Source organism: Thamnophis elegans, chromosome Z, assembly GCF_009769535.1.
Source record: "Thamnophis elegans isolate rThaEle1 chromosome Z, rThaEle1.pri, whole genome shotgun sequence".
In the NCBI taxonomy this organism is placed as follows: Eukaryota; Metazoa; Chordata; class Lepidosauria; order Squamata; family Colubridae; genus Thamnophis; species Thamnophis elegans.
The window spans coordinates 74,469,453-74,491,469 of NC_045558.1; the positions used below are offsets into that span (position 1 = coordinate 74,469,453).

At 39.4% G+C, this 22,017-nt stretch overlaps 1 protein-coding gene across 1 annotated transcript in view; it reads left to right on the top strand.

The window, feature by feature from the left end:
- The first annotated feature begins 7,379 nt into the window (after positions 1 to 7,379).
- Positions 7,380 to 22,017, top strand: part of HECW1 (HECT, C2 and WW domain containing E3 ubiquitin protein ligase 1) — a 169,866-nt gene continuing 155,228 nt past the window's right edge. Inside the window, 2 exon segments of the mRNA XM_032237319.1 lie at positions 7,380 to 7,406; positions 8,738 to 9,062. Coding sequence (XP_032093210.1) covers positions 7,380 to 7,406; positions 8,738 to 9,062 — 352 coding nt within the window.

Consider the following 22,017-nt stretch of genomic DNA (forward strand, 5'->3'; position numbering starts at 1 on the left):
GACATTTGGGGTTTCTCTTTTCTCTAAAAACTCAGTTCATTCACAAGGAGACCCGCCTTCATTTCCTTCCCACAATATCTATGAATGAATGAGTAGTTGGAAAACTTGGGAGTGAGAGGATTCTAGGAGTTTAGGAGCGGAGGGGAAAAAAGATAGCTGTCACAAAACATCTTCAGCAGCCGCTTTGGAAAAAAATAAAGCACTACATCTTTTTAGTTTTAGTTTTTAAGCTTCCATACTTAGAATAAAATGGAATGGAATAGGAAAATGAAATGGGAATGGGAATAGGAATGAAATAAGAATGAAATAGGAATAGAATTGAATAGAATGAAATAGGAATAGAATAGAATAGAATGAAATAGGAATAGAATGAAATAGAAATAGAAATGTTTATTGGTGAAGTGTGATAAGACCCACGAGGAATTTGTCTCCAGTGCACCAAATCACAGTGTACATATAAACAGCAAGAATAGGTCATAGATCATAATAATAGTTACAATCATTAGTTACAAACAACAATTGATAAATCATAAAGAACCAGGAAGGAAGGAAGCACGGAGAATGGAAGAGCAAAAAATTATAGAAAAGGTAAAAAATGTAAAAGAAAAACTTATAAAATGTGTATTTGTATCACAAATGTATCAATTAATACCAAATCTAAGCAATAAAACATGATAAGCATAAGGATTAAAACCGAATAATAGAGTACATTCAATAAAAGCTTGAGATCTACAATGTCTTGGTTACAATTTTTACATATACACTTAGTTATATAGTAAATAAAATTACATTTGCCATATCACTTTTTAAGGAGAGTCTAACATTTTAAATTAAAAACTGACACAGTAGGTTTTTTTATAAATTTAATTTTTAAATCACTATAAATTATTAAATTGGGAAGTTTCCAAGAACTGACCTAATTAATTTACGAGCCTTGAAACAAAGTTCAAAAAAACCCCATTCATTTATTAGGACTAACATCTTGGCATGGACTTCTGTGGAGCCAAAACTAAATCCCACTTAATGGTGTCTGAACTTTACCCCTGTGTCCTCTCCTCTCTTCCTGAAGTCATCAATCACATTCTCCAACAGGATGTTACAGCAGGGTTCTGGACATGCGCATTCACATCCTAGTTACAGAAATATGAGACTTTTTACTCTGGCCAAAAGTATGCATGGCATTTCCCCCCCCTTCTCAAGTTGATAGTAGTCATGGAAACACTTTAGATGTTGACTAGAATTATAAAGTATACCACATTAAGTTAACTCTAGGAATCTGCTTTCTTATAACATTGAAATAATAAACTGTTAATATTAAAAACAAATTTAGACTATGGTGGAACTCTGGAAAGTAAATCAAGATCCATGATTTTTAAGATATGCAAAACTAATTAAATATATTTTAAGGAATGCATTTAGTAAAAAAAATTCTAATTGGAAAAGGAATTCAGCTTTCCAGATTTGCTTCACACTGATATGAATAATTTTACAAAGTTCCTAAACTTTACTGCAGGCTTTTTTGCATTGCTATAAATGTGAAAAATGATTCACCTGATTCATTTAACTACTACTAATTTTTGTAAGATGAGGTGAAGGTAATGTGCAATGTTCCCTCTATTTCTTTTCAGTGTGTGCGGAAACTTATAGTGTTTGAGCGACACATTTTCATGCCTGAGCACCTGAATCTTTTTTAGCCATAATTGCCATAAGATGTTTGGGAGGGGGGCAAGGAGGAAAAGGATCCCCTCCCTCTCCCTCAGACCCCCAGGAAGGAAGGAGGGAAAGGAAGGGGGAGGGAAAGGAAAGGAAATGGGAAAGAAGAAAAAGAAAGGAACAAGGAAATGGAAAGGAAATGGAAAAGAAGGAAAGGAAAAAAGAAAGGAAATGGGAAAGAAGAAAGGAAAAAAGTCAGCAAATGGGAAAGGAAAGGAAATGGAAAAGAAGAAAGGAAAGGATGAAGAAGGGAGGAGGGGAAGGGAAGGGAAAAGAAAAAAAGAAGGGACAAGGAAATAAGGAAATGAGAAAGGAAAGTAAAGGGGGGGAAAGGAAAAAGGAAAGGAAATGGAAAAGAAAGGAAAAAGGAAAAGAGAAAGGAAAGGAAAAGAGAAAGGAAAGGAAAAGGAAAGGAAGGACAGAAAGGGAAAGGAAAGAGTGGAATGGATTGGTACTGCTCAAAAATCAAGTCTCAGGATCCTGTGGACCCCTTTGGCTCAGGCAGTCCAACTCCACGCTGCTTCCCTCTCTCCGCAAAGTGAAGGGATCGCAGAAAGGCTGTCGAGCCCAGAACGGGGCTTCAGATGACGCAATGCCTGAGAAACCCTGGATGTGCAGAGAAACGCAGGCTACAACCAGCAAATCACATTTCCCAAGAACTGAATTCCAATGGGAATTCTCCCTTCTGCAGCGTCATCAGTCTCTGGGCAGAATCTTCCTTGATTTTACTAATCACCAGATGGAGGAGAGAGTTCTGTGCAGAAAAAGAAGGAAGCGTGGTGGGATATTTTCAGTCATACTTTAAGACATTAAAAAACACTGCTTGGCAGTTTGAAACTTGTGTGCGGTGTTTTGTTGTTATGTGCACGGCTGCACAGCTTAGAGGGAACATTGGTAGTGTAGAACATTGGTAGTGTAGAAGGTAGAAGGTAGGAGGGCAACATTCTAGGGCAAAGAGGCAATGAGCCATAGAAAGTTTGATAGGGAGAAAGAGTTAAAAAGGATCCTGTCTGGTGATTCTCAGAGTATATCTGTAGTTATGCAAATAGTTTCTTTAGATAAAATTCTGTCTATAAGTGAGGAACAATAAAGGAGAATAAACTCAATAAACTCAGAAGTAACTATTTCCTAGTTCCTGGGGGTGTGACAGAAATGAATTATTCATCTTAGCAACAAAAACTTGAATAATACACTAGTGACAAAGTATTTTTTACATTTTTGTCTAATTATCATATTCTGAATAAAATTAATAATTTTCTTCCATTGAAATTCAAATTGCATGTTATTATAGTATTAAAATTCTCCATCCCTTTAATCATGCAGTCTTGCATGTTATTATAGTATTAAAATTCTCCATCCCTTTAATCATGAGTATGCTTAGTGTTAACTGTAGGGGGAGGCTAGAGAACTATGGGCCTCCTTTGCATAAGGAATTTTTCACCTTTTAAGAGTTAAGCAAGGGTTAAAAGCGAAGAATTCCTTATGCAAATGAGGCACGTGATTCTATCACCTCCTCCTGCAGAGGGCACTTTGTTTAGAGGCTTTTTAAAAACATTTAAGCAGAGTCATCCATGTGGTGACCCTAGCAGCAACTATCCTAGCCTGCCTGGCCCTGGCTAGACCAAATCTTGAATTTTTGACGCAGCTGGAAGGTATGTGGGTCAGAGGGATGGGGCAGGGAGGAGGAATTCAATATTATTTGTAATGTAATTGTAATTTGTTTTTAGTGTGTGTATGTGTGTGTGTGTGTGTGTGTTTTATTTTTTAAAGTGCCTTCTGGGCCGAGTGAAGGAACAACCTTTGGACAGGAAAGTATACAGCTTGTTAGAGAGGTAGATTTTAAGTGGGGTTTGAAACAATAGCAATCTTACAAGCTCAAAGTTGGCACATTAATACAAAGTTTCTGTACAGGCTCCAAGCCATCTTGTTTCATTTCCATATTCAACATAATCAGCTAGGAAAAGTTGTTAGATCAAATCAGAGAAAAGAACAGACTTTCTGTGGTCTGAATGGATTTGTACTTGATGAAACTCCTGTTAATAAAGGATCATGATGTGCATTTTGCAGGTAAAACTGCTTCAGATCAGCTGCAGCTTGGGGAAAGCCAGGGCTTGTGAGTTTGCCAACCATGTGTGTGTGTGTGTGTGTGTGTGTGTGTGTGTCGCTTCGGGGCAGTGCCAAATGCAGAGTCTGACCCTCCGACAACCTAGCTGGAAAAGGGTGGGGGGAGTGGAAAAACAAGAGGCGATTTGAGCCCAATCTAATGGGTTGTGGGGACGAGGAGAAGAGTTGCTTGTTCCTTTAATTTGCTCTGCTTCCTCCCCGCTCCATAATTGGCAAACCGCATCTTCGCAAGCCAGGACCGCATGGTTCTCTCGGGGATGTCCTCAGAGAAAACCGCTGCGATGTCCTCGGAGAAAACGGGTGAAGAAGAAGCACCCTGGAGGCATGGGGGGGGCGGAGTGGGAAAAAACACGTGAGGGAGGGAATCGCGCATGCGTGCATGTGCCACGGAAGACCCCCATCTCCACTCACCATCTCCAAGCCCAGGAGGGGGGTGAGGTAAACCAGTCAGAGCGCATGGGGCTAGCAATAATGCCACGCGTGTAATTCCCATGCAAGCCCGGAGGTGCATTGGAAAGGGAGGAGAGGAGAGAGAGCATGCACAAGGGGAAAGAGGCGATGCTGAGTTGCAAAAGGGTGCATTTGAAGTGCGATTGGAAAGAGGGGGGGCCATCTGCTAAATGCCCCATAAAGGGAAGGGATCGGCTCTCGGTCCCGCAGATGGTTTGAGATACAGCTATGTTGCATCTCTGCAAGGATGTGCCGCATGTGGCCGTGCAGGGATGTCACCCCAGGGAAAGCGGCTTGGGGGGGTGGAGTGCAGAATATCGGCCGGCCACCTCTCTCCCCTCCTCCGAAAAACCGGGATCTGCAAAATGGATAAGGCCCAACCAAGTGGGGAGGGACGAGGAGTGTTTTGGCCAGATCTGGAGCAGGAAAGTTTTTGTGTGGTGCGAGGGGCACAGTTGCAGTCTTTGGGAAGGGGGTGGGATGGATGGAGGGAGAAAGGGAGGGAGGGAAAGAAGAGCTGTGTTTTTTCTTTCTCTCTGCCTCACCAGCCATGAAGCTCACCACACGTCACTGGTCTACACCTATTGGTTGAGCAATATATTAATTATTGCTTGCTGGAATACTGAGTCAAATGCCTTTTTGTAGTCAGTGAAAGCCATGCATAGAGGCATGGTGTACTTGTGTCTTTCAGTGACTTGCTGAACAACTTGGATGTGATCCATTGTGCTGTAACTAATAACAACAACAACAACAACAACAACAACAACAACAACAACAACAATCATAGACATCGCAATACCAGGTGATAGCAGGGTCGCTGAGAAGGAACATGAAAAAATCGCAAAATACCAGGGCTTAAAAATCGAAATTCAACGACTATGGCACAAACCAGCAGTGGTAATTTCAGTGGTAATTGGCACACTGGGTGCTATTCCAAAAGCACTGGAATTACATTTAAAACAGTTAAAAATTGACAAAATCGCCATCAGTCAAATGCAAAAAGCCGCACTGCTTGGATCTGCACGCATATTACGAAAATACGTTACAACGTCCTAGGCCCCTGGGTGGGGCCCAACTAGTAACCAATGCCAAATCCGGCGAAACAACTGGCCGCTGTGATACAATTGTATAATAATAGTGATACAGTGATACACATTTAAATTGCAAGGATGTATTAACTAATGTCACAATACCCCCTTTAGCTCTCCCCCCGCACCTTGCTTGGGACAGCCAGGATTGAGTTAACCCGATAACTGTCTAACTGAATCTCTGTGGAGGCTCAGGTTTCCTGTAAGAAGAGGATATCAAATTGTGATATATAGTCAAAAAAGAGTTCGTCTTTTGATGGAACAGACCAACCTGCTATATTCCAGGTTATAAGGGAAAGTGGGTCATCTTTTGCAGCTGATTAGGGAACTTGATTTATACAAAGGGAAGTTGTCAGGTTGTTGCCATGGATTGAGGTGTCATCACGACAGAATTGGTCTTCTCTAAAAATGGGGGAGTCCCATCTAAGTCCTTTGTAGACTCTGAGGAACTCATTCAGAGTAAGAGGTTTTAGCACCAGTTAACAAAGCTTGCCATTCCAATATCTCTTCTCTTGGTGTAGGGCAAGGAGTTATTAGGTCATGCTTCATTTGACTTTGAGATGGTGGCACTGACGTGAGTCGTGTCACAGCTTCTTGGTTTGGTGCTATTCATATAAGGATGATAGCATCTCCCTCTCTACTGGGACCTCTAATGGCCCCTTTGGATCTTGACTTCTGTTTTCCATGATCTCATATTCATGCAATCCCTTGTCCTCTGGGGGAGAAGCGAGAGGCTCAATTATTGGTGAGACTAGATCTATAAGTAGCTCTGCTCACCATTGTGACCAACAAGATTTCTTTAAATTTTCTAACTTGAATAATATATTGTCTTGTTCTTTCCTTGTGAGAGCGACAAAAGCATTAATGAGACCAGTTTCTTGCTATTAAGTATCTCTTCACCGGACAAGACTGGGTGACTCCCACTTTCTTTTTCTCCCTTTCCCAAGCCAATTTGGGAGCTCGCATGTTAACAATTAAGGGAGTAACCCTTTCCTCACAGAAGATTCTGATGGGAAAGATTTGAAAGGAAGCTGAATGTGCCCTCATCTTAAATAGCTTCTGCGGTATGGTGGGCAGACAGGAGAACCTGCTTCCAATTTGGGGCCTCAGGGAGACACTCCACAGCACGGAGATCAATCAACCCCCTGTGGCAATGAAGAAGCTGGCTTAGGGAATTTAGTATTGCACTACTTGGTATCCCCACGTCCATAATTAAGTCTGTTCATATGAATTCTAAAAGCAATCCGTTGTATTTAGTGAGTGAAGTTATTATTGTATTTGGGGGTGGGGAGATGCTTTCCTGACTTATCGTGAGACTTCTCTATTAATATGTTTCCCTCTCATTCTCTTGTTTGGGGAGGGACTGTTTTTCTGAGTGGACTGCCACTTTTTATCCAATTCTTTAACTGTTTCTCTGGCTCTTTGCTCTTTTTCCTCTTCTTTATCCTGCATATGGGAGTTAACCAAGTCTGCTGTAAGAACTTTAGTGGGAGAGCCCAGGGCCTGATATTGTACTTGAAGAAAGCTAAATCTTTTTTCAATTTCTCTAAATCGTGTTGGATGACAGTTAGTTGTTTGAATATTGAAACCACCGTTTGTGCTGTGAGAAGGCATTGCTTTGCCATAAACTCCGTTGAATTTTCCCAAGGTAAACTCTCCATACTCTGAATTATCTGGTTGTTCTTTACCTTTTTAGCCTTTAACTCAGACTCCATACATGATGTAATTGGACTAGTTGTTTGTGAGAAGAGCTGGCTTTCAGTTTGTTCTCCCCACACCAGATCGGGAAAGTCTAGTAACTGCTGTTTTGCCAAAATTTTTTGCAGGTCCCGTTCTAATCTCTCCAGATTGTTGGCAATGGGGGGGGGGGTAGTTTTACTTACAGATCTCTTGCTGTTTTCACTGGAGGGAGAGATCCCGGGCTGGTGCCATGGTGTTTCTTTCTTTTTCCCATGCCCTTTTAATCCTCAGCAGTAACAAAAACTTTTGTCTGTGTTATGGTCTATGCTGTTATCTCTATGCTGTGTTATGGTCTATGCTGTTAATTAAATAAAAAGGATCCAACGGGAGTACTAAAAATTGATAAAATAAGATAATACCGGGAGGCGCTACTGCAAACACGCTCCAGCTGCACCAGCTGCAGTCCACCCCTCCCCCAAATATCAATGTATTAAACTGGTAATGTAAGCTTTATATTAATCTTCAGAATCTTAAATGAGGATTCCATCAACCACAAAAATAAAACAACCTGTACTTATGTATCTATGAAAGAATGAATGGAATTTCATTTGATTAATCTTGGATAAAATGGTCAGTATGTGAATGACACTTGAAACTGTATTTTCTTGAAGGTTTCACATAGCATGTTTTTGATGTGAAGTCATTTGACAAGTTGACCTGCCATTGTGTAGTTTTCTTCCAGCAAACTGTAATGATGCCAGAATGATAGCATGCATTTTTATTATGAAAATGCTACTATTTGATACTCACATCCCATAACTCAGAAAAATAAATGATAGCATTTGCATGATTGTTAGATCACATAATCTTTCTTTCTCTCTGCAGATATCATTGTTTTTTCCCCCACAATATTGCAGACTGAATCAGATTGACATTGCAAATTAGAAGTAAATCGCAATGGAAATATCTGCTCAACCTAATGTAGGGTTGCAGTACAGAATTCCAAATAAGTGCTATAATTGAGCATCTTACAGTCTTAATCTTGTTACTTACCTTTCCAACTTCAATATATAAAAATGCATCATAACTGCATAGAATTCTTCTATACTTTGAAAGTACAATCAGCTACAGCAAAGTAGCCAACACTTAGTTTAGAAAGGAATTAAGCTAAGAGGTTCACTTCTTACACACTATTAACCAAATTGAGTTGTCAATAATTGCCAACCATGAGTACCAAGCATATGATAAAAGCTCTGTTGGCAGCAGTAATTTTTGAGAAGGTGACTTGCATTTTTGTTTTTTTAAATTTTTTTGACGAAAGTAGATTATGCAGTTGGGAGAAGCAGTGAAAATGAAGATGACTCCAGTAAGATTCAGGCTAAAATATTGCCTTAGCTGCCAAAGGCTGATGATGAGTCAAAGTTAAAAGTCAAACAGAAACATAATTTGCTGATGAAAGTTCTGTATACTTCATTAAGTAATATTATACTTCTAGTAAAATGAACCCCACTTTTGCAACATGTTAGATACAAATTCATATTACATCAGACAATAAATGTACATATTTTAATAATAGGTTCTTACAAATGGATTCCAGTCTCTTCATTTTATTTGATAATTTTCAAGGGGATGTCATTTTCATTTATATGAATTCTAATGATTCCTCTCTTTCATTTTGGCAGAATCTGTACCAGAACAGGTTATTAGGCCTGGCTGCTATGGCATCTCCATCCAGGAACTCGCAGAATCGGCGTCGGTGTAAAGAATCTCTGAGGTACAGCTATAACCCAGACCAGTTCCACAACATGGCCATTGGAAGTGGACTCCATGGGACAGTCACCATTCCCCGCTCGACCAGTGACACAGATTTGGTCACTTCAGACAGCAGGTCTACACTCATGGTCAGCAGTTCCTATTATTCCATAGGACATTCACAGGATCTAGTGATTTATTGGGATATAAAGGAGGAAGTAGATGCAGGTGACTGGATTGGCATGTATCTCATTGGTAAGTGATGATACATCATAGGATTTGTTGTAACTTAATTCTGCAAGTAAAACATGTATTGTAAAACAGATTTGTTTCAAGTTGAATATAATCCATAATTTACAAACAGTGGTCTCCTTTCTCCAGTAAAGAATCAACAAAAGCAACAGTAAAAGAGGTATCAAATGAAAGAAAAAAGAGAAATGTTGATAATGTGAAACTTCTGCCAAGCCTTAGCCCAGAAAATGAGTTTAGTCTAGCAAAATCAGAAGATTTGTCATTTAACTGCTGAATCCTAGTAATGAATGTCTCATAGAAAGTCCTACTTCTTTTGTTATTTTAGGCCAGTAGTGTAATTCCAAACTAGGTACTGCAATTAACAACAGAAATATCTGTGCAGAGAAAGCTTGAAGGAAGCATGAACTTCAGTGGGATTTGGATTCAGCATTTCTAGTTATTTGTATTGAAGGGAAAAGATGATTTGAAATAAATAGAGGTGCTGACTAATGATCATTTATTCAGTGACTTCAAATTTACAGAGGCAGGAAATGAATGATGGTCCTTGGAGTAACAGCTGTTTCAGCACCCCCATGGTCACATGATTACAATTTAGTCGTTTGGCAACCCATTTTTATTTATGACAGTTGCCAAGCACCTTGCGATCATGTGACTTGTGGCTGCTCTGACCCTCTGGAACGAACTCCCCGTGGAGATTCGAACCCTCACCACCCTCCAGGCCTTCCGCAAAGCCCTCAAAACCTGGTTGTTCCGACAGGCCTGGGGCTAAAGAGCTGTTGCCCCCGTCTCGAATGGTATGACTGTTGTGAGTTTTAAATTATATATTGTTATGCTGTTGTTTTTAAATCTTTTGTCTGTATCCCCCTCCCCGGTTTGAGTTGTGAGCCACCCTGAGTCCCCTTCGGGGGAAAAGGGCAGCATATATATTTAATGAACTGAACTGAACTGACTGCCATTTGCAACTTTTCATGCAGTTCAAAAAGTCCAAGGTCAAGGTGGCAAGGAAGATCTCACGTTATTAGGGCAAGTCTTCCTCTCACCTGCACACCCTCCCCTAGTCCTGTGCACTCACACAGGACTGGCAACTTGCACAACTCTTGCATAATCTTTACAATCCACATGGTACCTCTCACACCATCCTTGAACCATGCATAATTTAGTTAACAACTGCAACCAGGACTGCAGGGATGAATGTTACTAAGCAATGCAGTTGCACTGTACAATTGCAATGCTTAACAATGGAAATTCCCAATTGCCATTATAAGTCAAGGACTACCTGTATCTTCCATTTGGGAAAGACATTTAAATACAGTGTTGCACATAGAAACATTAGGAGTATTTTCTGTACTAGAAATCAAAGCAAAGATTTTTCTGGTAAATGCACCCATATTTCTAAACTTACTGCCGGCACTAATTATGCTAGTTTCTTCTTTGTTGTCTTTCTAACTTCAAACAAACATTTTTACTCAGAAAGGCTTTGTATTTAAGTTGTTCTGAACCTGAGTCAGAATTGGTATGGGGAGGTGCTTATTTCTTAACGTAAGTGGTAAATATGTTTTAATCTATTGTTTTAATGTGAAACTTCTTGAGTATTGCTTTGGTCACTACACTGTGTGTTTAATTTTAAGCTATGATGATTTAATGTTTTTCAAAATTTATTTTCAGTTTTCATTTGTACTTTGTTTTTTAAAAAACTAACCAAACTATCTCAGAAGCCAGCAGATTATTTTCAGACCAAAATAAATTCTCTTTCAATTTTTTTTCCAGGTTTAATATATAAACTGTATAATTCAATTGAAAAAACAAACTAAAATCTTTTTCTTGGGAAAATGTAAAATAAAAATCTAGAATAATGTGGCTACATAAGAGTTCACACACCCCCTATATGTGACTGTATTCAGAATTAACCAATTACATTCAAACTGATGTTAAATAGTAATCATTACTACTGATATACCTGCTGTCAATTAAAGTGATTCTAATCAAGCCCATATAAAGTTCAGCTGTGGCAGTAAGATTTTTCTGACATTTCCTCTATAGAGTGTTAGAACAAAAGCCAAGGTCTGCAAAGAACTTACAAAATATCAAAGACATCTCATTGTTAAAAGGTATTTATCAGGAGGATACATTGTTTTTCAAAGCATAGGATATACCATGGAACACAGTGAAGACAGTCATCAACAAATGGAGAAGTGATTACCAAGTACTGAATGTCCCTCTAAAATTGATGAAAAAACAAGAAGAAACTGGTTTGAGAGATCTACAGCAACATTAAAGCATCTTCAGGAATTTCTGGCAAATACTGATTGTGTACCATATGTGACAGAAATTTCCCATATTCTTCAGTAGTATACAACATAATGCACGGTGGCAAGACAGAAGCCTTTTCTTATAAAGAAAAAACATCCAAATCCAATTACATTTTGCAAACAACCGAATTAAGTTTGACAAAAATGTGGAAAAATATGTTATGGTCTAGTGAATCCAACATTGAACCTTTTTGCCATAATTCCAAAACTTATGGTGGATAACAGAATAACAGGCTTGGAAGGGAACTTGGCGGTCTTCTAGTCCAATCCACTGCGCAGGCAGGAAACCCTGTATCATTTGAAACAAATGGTTATCCAATTTGTTCTTAGCTAATTCTAGTGTTGGTGCATTCATTACTTCTGGAGGCAAGTTGTTCCACTGATTAATTGTTCTTTTTTTATATATATGAAGTTTTTTATTTTTTCATTTTCATAACATATAATCACATGTATACTATTACATAGCCAACATCGTATTGTATTATTAAATGTTTACATCAATTCATCTTACCATCAATTCCCAAAAACAATTATTGGCTCTTATGCTCTCCATACACCATATTTGTACCTTATCCTTAATTCTTTTTCCCTCTCTCTCCCTCTGTCATCCTTCTTTTCTCTACTCCCCTTTCCACTCCTCCTTTCTCTTCTCCTCTTCCCCCGCCCTCTCTCCTATCCCTCTCTTCTTCCCTTACCTCTCTCCTCTATTTCACACTCTTCATCTCATTTACTTGGTGTATTTCAGCTTCTGAGCAAGCTCCATTTTATGTTGATGGTATTTATATTCCTTTTCAATATACATATTTGTTCTGACACCACCACCCCTTTCATACGCCAAAGCATGCCAAGACAAAGATACTTCAAGGATTTATTAACACATAGACTAGACCTTGGCAGCAATCCAGCACAGACCAGACCTTGGCAGCAATCCAGCACAGACTAACCTTGGCAGCAATCCAGTCTGCCAAGTTAGCCACGATAGCTTCTCCAGCTCTAGTAAATACGTTGATTCCTGCGACGAGTGTGTGGAAAGTCATTCCTTTTATAGTCTTGAGAGGAGCCTAATGACCACCAACTGAGTTCAATTATCTCCTGTAACTGCGTAACTGTTCTTTACGCCTATTAGCCCTCCATTGCCGGGCATCCAGGACCAACTCCCTTGTCTCCTCCCCACTGCTCCAATGCATGACATCAAGATCACACTCCCTTGTCTCCTCCCCACTGCGCCTCTTGGCGGCCAACCAGCCTCTCTGCGCCCTGCTCAGAGTCGGAACCCTGTCCAGGGTCCTCCACATCTTCCAGAGCCGACTCATAGGGCCCCAGAGTCTGGTGGCAGCTCCAACAGCTCCTGCTGGGCCACAACACATATTTAATTTTAACATATATCTTCCTCCTTTTTTTAAATAGAACAAAAAAGTATACATATATAGTCATTGTGCTTTTAACCCCCCCCCCCCCAATTTTGGCTGAGATATAGACCAGGTTACAATTCCCAGCTATTCTCATCATTATATTTATATAATTATACATCCTTACACGTCCCCAATTTGTGATTCTGTCTTTAAATCTCAATAATTTCCCATTGTAAGTATATTTGATGTTCCCTCTCCATTTTTCCATATCTTGGATTAGATTACTCTTAATTATCTATAAATGGCAATCCTTACTGTTCAATGTTCCTTACAATTCCTCTAATCTACTATATAGAATAACAAACGGTAAACATCTCACTTTGTTCGTCATCTTAAAAGTTCTATATATGTCCATGTTTATTATATTTTAACTCATGCTTAGTTGTTCTTCTATTGTCATATTCAATTAATTAGCAACTCAGTTTAATTATCATGTATAAAAGTGAATCACAAACCTCTGCTTTACAGTCTCCCCATATCAGTTTCATATTTGTCCATATTCCATATATTTTAACCTTTATTTAATTATCTTTCCATTATGATATTCAACCAGTTAGCAACTCCATTTTATTGTCATATATAGGAATCAACCTCTTATCTTAACTTTATATTTTCCCATATAACAATTGCTAGTTGTATAATTTTTTCCTAGTAAGTCTTTTGTCCCACTCCTCTGTTCCTGCCTTCTCCCTTTTCTTTGTTTTGACACATCCACCCTCTTCACTTTTCCCCAAACCACCATCAAAATGATCTTTTATATTTCTCTTTGTTGGGGCGTAATTTCCTACTTCAATTTTCCTCATGTTACTAACAACCTCCAAAACATCTTTTGTCTGCTTTTTCTTCCCTTTTATTGGGACACTTCCCCCTTTTATAATTTTCCCTAGACCACTACCAAGTCCAATGGAGTTTTTTGTCTGCTTTATATTTCTCTCTGTTTCGACCCCTTCATTATCTTGCCACCTTCTTCTTTGCCTTCTTCTTTAAATACCTGCTTCTCTGGGTTCAGAATTCTATTTAGGCTTGATTTTAACAATTTATGCATATTTTTTGTATTTCACGTAGTTCTTCAAATTCCTGACTTTCCATGATGTCCAGTTCCAAAGTTACAGTTAATTACACAGTTCTTATTTCAGAGTTCTGATCCACCTTAAATTTATCTACTTCAGTTGCTGTGGGGAAGAATGACAGAAGCCATCTTGGTCTTTTGTTCTTCCTTAATGTCCAGTTCCAAAATTGCAGTTAGCTATACAAGTCTTATTTCAAGATTCTGGTCCAGCTTAAATTTAGTTAATTCAACTACTGTGAAACTAGAAAAGAAGCTGGAGCCATCTTAATCTTTTGCAGAAAAAAAGGAAGAGGAAAAAAAACACCTTCGTATTTCCCAGTTCTTGACTCTGTTATTATTTCCTTTCCTTGCCACTCCTCACCTCTCGTTGGTCATAGCTGCTCAAAATATATTAATTGGAACAAGCTTGCATGCAGCCAAAACTCGGGTATATTTCTTCTTCGCTTCCTGCTTTTCCAAGTTCTGATTTATGGCGGTTGGTTAATTAGAATTTCCCACACAGGCAAGATTAGGTTATCAGTTGTCAGTGTGCTTTTTTCTTGATCTTTCTCCCTTGTTGCATTTCATCTCTCATTAATTGGGATTGCTTAAGATATGTTAGTTAAAAGAATGTCCTCACGGTACGGACGTGCGGTCTCGATGCTCTGAGACTGCAGCTGGTAATTTTGCCACTGGGGGGTCCAATCAGACCCTAAACCATCCCGAAGATACGGTGAACAGGAAGATTACATCTTGTTGATATCAGGGACAGTGCAAGTCTCTGATTGATACAAGAGAAGTTCTTCAAGCTAGTGACTAAATACACCTTAGGCTGATGAAGTGAGGACGGCTGAGGAACAGAAGGGAACAGAAAGAGAAAGTGTGATCATCTGGGGAATTCTTTCTGTTTTGGAAAAGAAACTGCCCCAAAAACCTCTTTTTTATGCTAAACTAAATCCTGAAGCAGAAGAAGTCAGCGGCGGAATTGATCTTCATTGTTTTGTTTTGGTTAGTATGCTTTTCTTCTTGTAACTATTGAAATGCTCCTCGCTCTTTTTTCTCTCTCCCTCCCCTCCGTTTAAAGTGAATGGACTGGTTTTTCTTCTTCGGCTCCTTTCTGGCTTATTTTTCAACTTAAGGACTAAAATCTCCCTCTCTACTTTAACAAAAATCATCTATTATTTGCAATTAAACTCCATTTAAGAACTTTGTCCCTCCTAAATCTGAGTCAACAAAAAGAAAGTGAAAAAAATATTAATTTTGCTGCTCGGAAGCGACACGCTAGAGCTTTTTTTTTTTTTTGAAACTACGCATTCTGTTCCTGTTTCTCCTTTGATCTTACTGTCTTCGTGCTTCAAAGCTCTGTTACTAAAAGTGATAAGAGTCAAGACCATAAATTGTTTACCACAGCTATCTCTCAAGAGCTTTATCGTTACTGGGAGAAGGAAAAAAATGGAACCTCTCTCTTGTGAAGATTAAAGTTTAGTGGCAGTAATTTATAATTTGGAACATGGACCAGTTTACAGAGGAGGAAACTTTAACTTTGCAAAAAATATGGGATGCAATTCAAGAGTTATTGGTAACTTGGGGAATTGACCAGGAGCTAGAGTTTATACCAGAAAAAAATGAGGGAGATGGAGTCCCAAAAACTGAAGAGAAAAAAGAACACAAAGATAAGAAAACTAATGATTTGATTTCCGAACTGAAAGTGGTTGAAAGCAAAAAAATGGGAATTTGGAGGGGGGAACTCGATGGTCCAGAGCTCTACCCCAAATTTCAAAGCACAAAAGAAGAAAAAAGAGAAAAAATGATGGTTTTAAAGGAAAAAAATCTTATCAGAAACAGGATTGATAATCAAAGCTAAATCAATTAAAGTAGCAAAAGGGCACCGAGATTACCTGAGAGATCCAACAGATAATAAGGTGCGGAGAGATGTCCACTAAACTTTACAAAGGAATTAAATAGATAATTAACTCTACAAATGGCAAAAAAATAAGACTTCATGCCTTCTGGAAGGACACAGGTTGATATATGAAAATTGATAATAAAAAAAATAGCTAACTTTGATGATTAGTAAGTAGGAATTTAGTAATGTTTTGGATTGCTTGCTTAAATAAATAGTTGATAATGGTAACAAGATGTATTTCTATGTTGGCCCGAGGTGAGGAAGCTGGATATAAGTAATAAATGATTTTGTTACAAATATTAATGATAATAATAATGATATGATAAAAGTTGTAGTTAATGACATATATATGTACTGGCTTAATATAAGGAATTTGGATATAAATTGCAAACAATGATTTGGGAAAAAGATTTAGAAATTAAATTAATTCTTATTTTGAATATGTTATAAAGGTATAATATTATTGGATATATGAAAGTAGATAACAAAAAATTTAACTAAGTTTTATAATTAGTAAGTAGTAATTTAGTAATTTATAGATGGTTATGTTAAATAAATAATTGATAAAGGCAATAAGGTATACATATATGTTGGTTTGATGAGAAGAAAATAGGTATAACAGTAAAGGATTTTTTTGTTAATCAATATTAATTATAACAACTAACAATGGAATGATAAGGATAAGATATACAGTTAATGATACATATATGTACTACCATAACAAAAGGAACATGGACACAAATTGTAAACAGTGATTTATCAACTAATTTTTGTTTAGAATATGTTATAAAGGTTTAAGGCTATTGGATGATTCTGTAATAATTAATGAAATGGCATTAGCTGGTTGTGTTTATTAACTATGGATTATTCTAGACAAAAGGACACAAACAATTTCAGTCGAACGAGAACTATGATATGTTGAAAGTAAGACTCATTAAGAACTTTGACACTTGATATGAATGACTAGATAAGTAATGACTGTGGAAGAGATGCATGAAAGCTAATTATAACCAATTGACACACTTTCTACAAAATGTAATGTAACATGATTATTTTTTCTGTGTGTTGTTTGTTTAATAAAAATTTAAAAAATGTAAAAAAAAAGATATGTTAGTTAAAAGACACTCGGACAAAATAAATCTTCATGCTCCTTTAAAAACACAATCTTTTCAAGTCGGAAGCCAAATTTAGAGTTAGTATTTGAGTGGGCTTGTCACTTCTTCGCTTTCTTCCTTTCTGTCTGAATTGTTTCAAACAAATAGCTTTTTGGGGGGAGGGTTAGTGTTTCAACCCCCCATTTTCCTTTTCTTTCTTTCTTTTTGAAAAAATCTTGGTCTGACCATCATTATTATTTATGCTCTCAAGATTCTTTGCCTTTTCCAAGTTTGATTTATGGCTGTGGGTTGGATGAATTTTCTTACCGGTCCTTCATCTCTTCCTCACATTCCTGTTCATGTGCTTTGGCTGGAAGTCAGCTTCTTGTGCAGCATGTTGCCATGCTGCCGCCCCTACTCCAATTCAGAGGGCAAATCTCTAACCTGCAAGGGACGTGTTGCCTCCCACTAGATCTGATGAGACGCTGCCCCTTCTTCACCCCCCCTCCAGGGAGGGTTCCAATCTAAAAAAGATCTCGGAGATGATTTGTCAGACAGGGTTCATGTGAGACTCTTGAGAGACACCACCCCCCCCCCCCCACGTCTGTCCAGCTGGAGAACTTCCAGTCAAATCTCACAGAATAATTGTTCTAACTGTCAGGAAATTTCTCCTTAGTTCTAGATTGCTTCTCTCCTTGATTAGTTTCCACCCATTGCTTCTTCTTCTACCCTCAGGTGCTTTGGAGAATAGGTTGACACCCCCCCTCCCTGTTGCAACCCCTCAGATATTGGGACACTACTATCATGTCACCACTATCCCTTCTTTTCATTAAACTGGACATACCCCAAAACAATGCTGTGCATCATCAAAAGTATACCATACCCACAGTGAAGCATGGTGGTATATATGGTGGCAATATACTTTGGGGCTGCTTTTCTTCAGCTGGAACTGGGGTTTTAGTCAAAGTGTGTGTGGGGGAAATATGAACAGTTCCAAATATCAATCACACAAAACCTTTAGGCCCTGCTAAAATATTGAAGATAAAAAAAGAATTTCACTTTTCAATGCAACAATGATCCAAGGCACTTCCAAATCAATAAAACAATAACTTCACCAGAAGAAGATTGAAGTTTTGAAAGAGCTCAGTCAGACCCCAGTCCTGAATACAACTGAAAATCTGTGGGGTTACCAGAAGATGAATGCACAAACTGACAAATTTGCACAGAAGAGTGGGTCAAGATTCCTAAGGCAAAATGTGCCATGCTCCTACTCCAAAAAACTGAATGCTCTCATAAAATAAAATTTAAAAAATCTGTTTCAACAAAGTATTGGTTTAAGCGTATGCATTTTTATGCACCATGTTATTTTATTTCATTTTTCTCCTAAAAGATTTGGGGGGTTTTCCCATTTGAATTGTACAAAGTATATTAAAGATAGAAAAAATTCTGGAGCGATTTATCTTGGTCTGATTTTTTTAAAACTCAAAAAATTTACGGTATATTTTAACAAATGTGTATAGACTTTCCATATTCACTGTATGTTAGGGAATAAAATCTGGAGGTTTTTTCATTTAAGTACATTTAATACTAATGATTAACATTTTCTAGCAATAACTGCATTCTTTTTGGTCAGGGATTAGGAATAATTTTAATGTTCTCTCTTTGTATAATTTTTCATTTCTCTATGAACTATTTCTCTGGAAAAGCTATTTCAATTATTCCATGTATTTATTTCCTTAGTTCAGATATGAAACTTTTAGTGATTTGACAGTATTAATTATTTCTTTCTTTTAAAACAGAACTATAAAGAAAACCTAGTTTCTTAAAATTTCATCTTTTTAATCTAATTTTTTAAATTATATCCAATAAATGGAAAACATATGTAGCTTAGTAGTAAACGTAAAGCATTATATCAATTTCATATTCTTTAGGACCTCTCAAATCATCTCTGATTCAAGTGGGAAGCCTTGTGCAGACCTGGGTCTGTCTTCTCTGGACATCACATGGCCTCTTCCCTCCCCCCACTCCAAAGCACTGCATGCTGCACTTGCCACTCCTTGAGATTCTTTCAGACCTTGAGCCTGCTTCCTCATCATCAAATCCCTGCAGCCTTAGGATCATTTCCAACCCAGTCACTCAGTTATGCAAGGTAGTCTAGGCAGATTGCTGAGTTTGCAGCTTGCAGACTTTGGCTTTTCTTTCACTTATCTGGCGGGGAAGGTGGAGAGTTGAAAATAGGCAGGGAGGTGCTCAAGTGACCCTATGGTCAGTCATAATGTAGAATCTCCCTAAATTTGGTACATGTGACCAGGGGGTGCTACAGCATCCATAACTTCAAAACCAGGTCATAAGTAGTTTTTTTGGGGGGGGGTTGTAACTTTGATTGGTTGCTAAGTCAAGGGCTACATGTTGTAATATTGTAGTGCGCACCCCAGCTCTGTGGGAAAACGTAGAGAAATGTCACATGACAACAACATGATGCTGCAAGTTTGACTCCCTTGTTGTAGTAGAATATAATATGAACAAAAGCATTTTTTGAAAAAAAAATTAAATAGAAAATAATGGAATCAATAGAAATATGTCATATGGAATAAAGATATTTTATCTATTTCATAATTTGTGTCTATCATGAAAATAGTAGATTGGAAGAATTTCACAACTAAGTGGCCTTTGAAAATCTAGGGAATCTTGAGTTATAAATGCCTAAAACAGGCAATTTGTAGACTGTAATTTATGATTTCATATGCAGTTAATATTGTGTTCTGCTTATTGATATATTGTAGACTTTCTTCTTAATTATCCTTATGGAAAAATTAAAACATTTTTTAAAATCTGATAAAATATCATACTTTCTCAGGCCAATTTCTTGTTCTTATTTTTTTTAAAAAAGTGTCAAACCTATTTTGAAGTAATTAGCCAGAGAAACTTTGCTTTAAGTATCATATGCTTCTTTCTCTTCATTTTTGCCTTTAATTTTATTTTCCTAAAAGATTCTAAAATGAATGTAACATGAAAATATTCTAATTAGTGAGGATTTCTGAATATATTGCTATATTCATGGTGAAAGAGCAATATTTAACAAAGCTACATTTGATGTATGAATACACAGTACTCATTCCAATACACTGTGAATTTTAGGGAATATTTTGTACATAGTATGCTTATTACAGAACCACTAAATATATGCTTTTGGGAGAAAATAGTAACATTGGCTAGAATATAACAAACCATGTCTTGACCCAGCAGGCTGACAGCCATTCCACTTAATTTGAGGATGAATTCTAAGATACACCAACCCAAATACAGTGGGCCAGGCAGTGTTGTGGGGGGAATCCAGGGGTCTCCGGCAGGTGGGAGAATCATCACAGGATGAGATGATGTGAGGTGATGCAGGATGAGGGGAAGTGCTGCTGCTGTGAGGCAACACGGGCTGGGGGCGCTGATGCCAGCAACTGTTGACCATTGCACAGTTGCTCCCCTTTGTATGTCTGTTTTTGCTTGTGGCTAAAGAGCAGGTCACCGCTGGTTATCTTTTCGGCCTCCTTGCAGGTCTTGCCCTTTTCCTGCATGTAGAGTATGTTTCCCTCAAGTACCAGATACACCTTGGCCCTGCCGCAGCTGCCACTGCCAACACTCGGCAGACCTGCTGCCACTTAGCTGACCCACCCAGCCTGAAGAAGGTAGATAATGCCCAGGCCAGCAAGCAAAAAACGGCCACCTTGAGCAAGTGGCATTCCCATCGGTGCCATGGCCGCCCAGGCCCAGCAGATATTGGAGGGAGGCACATAATCCCAGGCCCTGAGCATGCTCTGCCACTTCTACTCAGCCTTTATAGCTGGCCACTTCGCCTCCTTTGGGCTGGGCAGACCTGGTGCTCCGGGCAGCGACAGCAGCAGCCTAATGGACCTGCACCTAATGGACCTTATTGGCGGTGGCAGTGGTCCACAGCAATGCTGAGGTGTGTCAGGTGACCTTCCCTGCTTGCAGTGGCCGCCTTTTATCTGCTAGGCCTGGGCATGCTCTACCACCTCTACTTTGCCTTTCTAGTTGGCCACTTTGCCTTCTTTGGGCTCCAGGCAGCAATGGCAGCAGCCTAATGGACTTGCATGAGCTCCTGGCGGCCTCGATGGTGGCAGTGGTCCACAGCAGTGCCGAGGTATCAGGTGGAAAAGTGGAACCCTCTACATATGTGGGCCAAGTGAAAGACCTGCAAGGGGGCCAAGGAGATGACCAAAGACTTTTTCAAATGCAAGCAAAAAGACATGGGACAGAGTAGGTGGGCTGATGGTGCCTGGCAGCTGCCACCCCACCCTTTGCCTCACATTGTCTCAATCCATGGCAGCGGCAGTAGCTGGAGGCTCTGCACTGGGGGAGGAATGCGGTCTGGCCTGCTGGATGTTTCGGGTAGCCGCCAGCCACGTGGGATGGAGCAGGCGCATCTGGTGGTCTGCATCACATGCCTCTCCCCCCACTCTGCCTACTGCTGGTCCTGCTGCCATGCCTGCTTCTTGGAGGGCCAGCTTGGTGGTTGCAGCAGGCTGTGGAGCCCCTGCTGCCAGACCTCTCCCCTGTGCATGTGGACACATACAAACATGTACATGGATCTGGGAGAAGTAAGTGGAGAGCTATGCAAAGGCAACGATGGGGAAGGAATGGAAATGGGAAGGAATCGAAATGGGAAGCCTCTGTCCAGAGACTCTGGCAGGTTAAAAAAAACCCTGCGGAACAGCAGCTTCCCTTTTTGTCCACCTTCACCTCTGTTGCCTCCACACCTGATGAGGAGAGGATAGTTTTGCTCTCCCCCTTGCAATGCTAGAAGCTACATGCCATCCCGGCTCACATGCCGCATTCCCCCCACAGTCCCTGTGATCACCTAACATCCATTGCACCTGGTAGGCAGAAGCCCTATTGTCCTAAAGGTCCCATTCCATTCCCTTACCATTCCCTTCCTTCCTCCATGCTCAGGAAGGGATGAGTGCGGGGGGAAAGATAGGCAGCGTGGCTTTCCCATTTGGGGGAGCAGGCGCCAATCTGCAGATGGCAGCCAGCCTTAGATCTGCAGTGTCACCTCAACCACCACCCCCGGGCATGCACATAGGAAGCAGCCAACGTGCGAGGGCTGGCATCCTGGGTGAAAGGCAAGTGCTCAGAACGCAGTCCCCAGGGATACCAGGCCCTATGCGCTCACT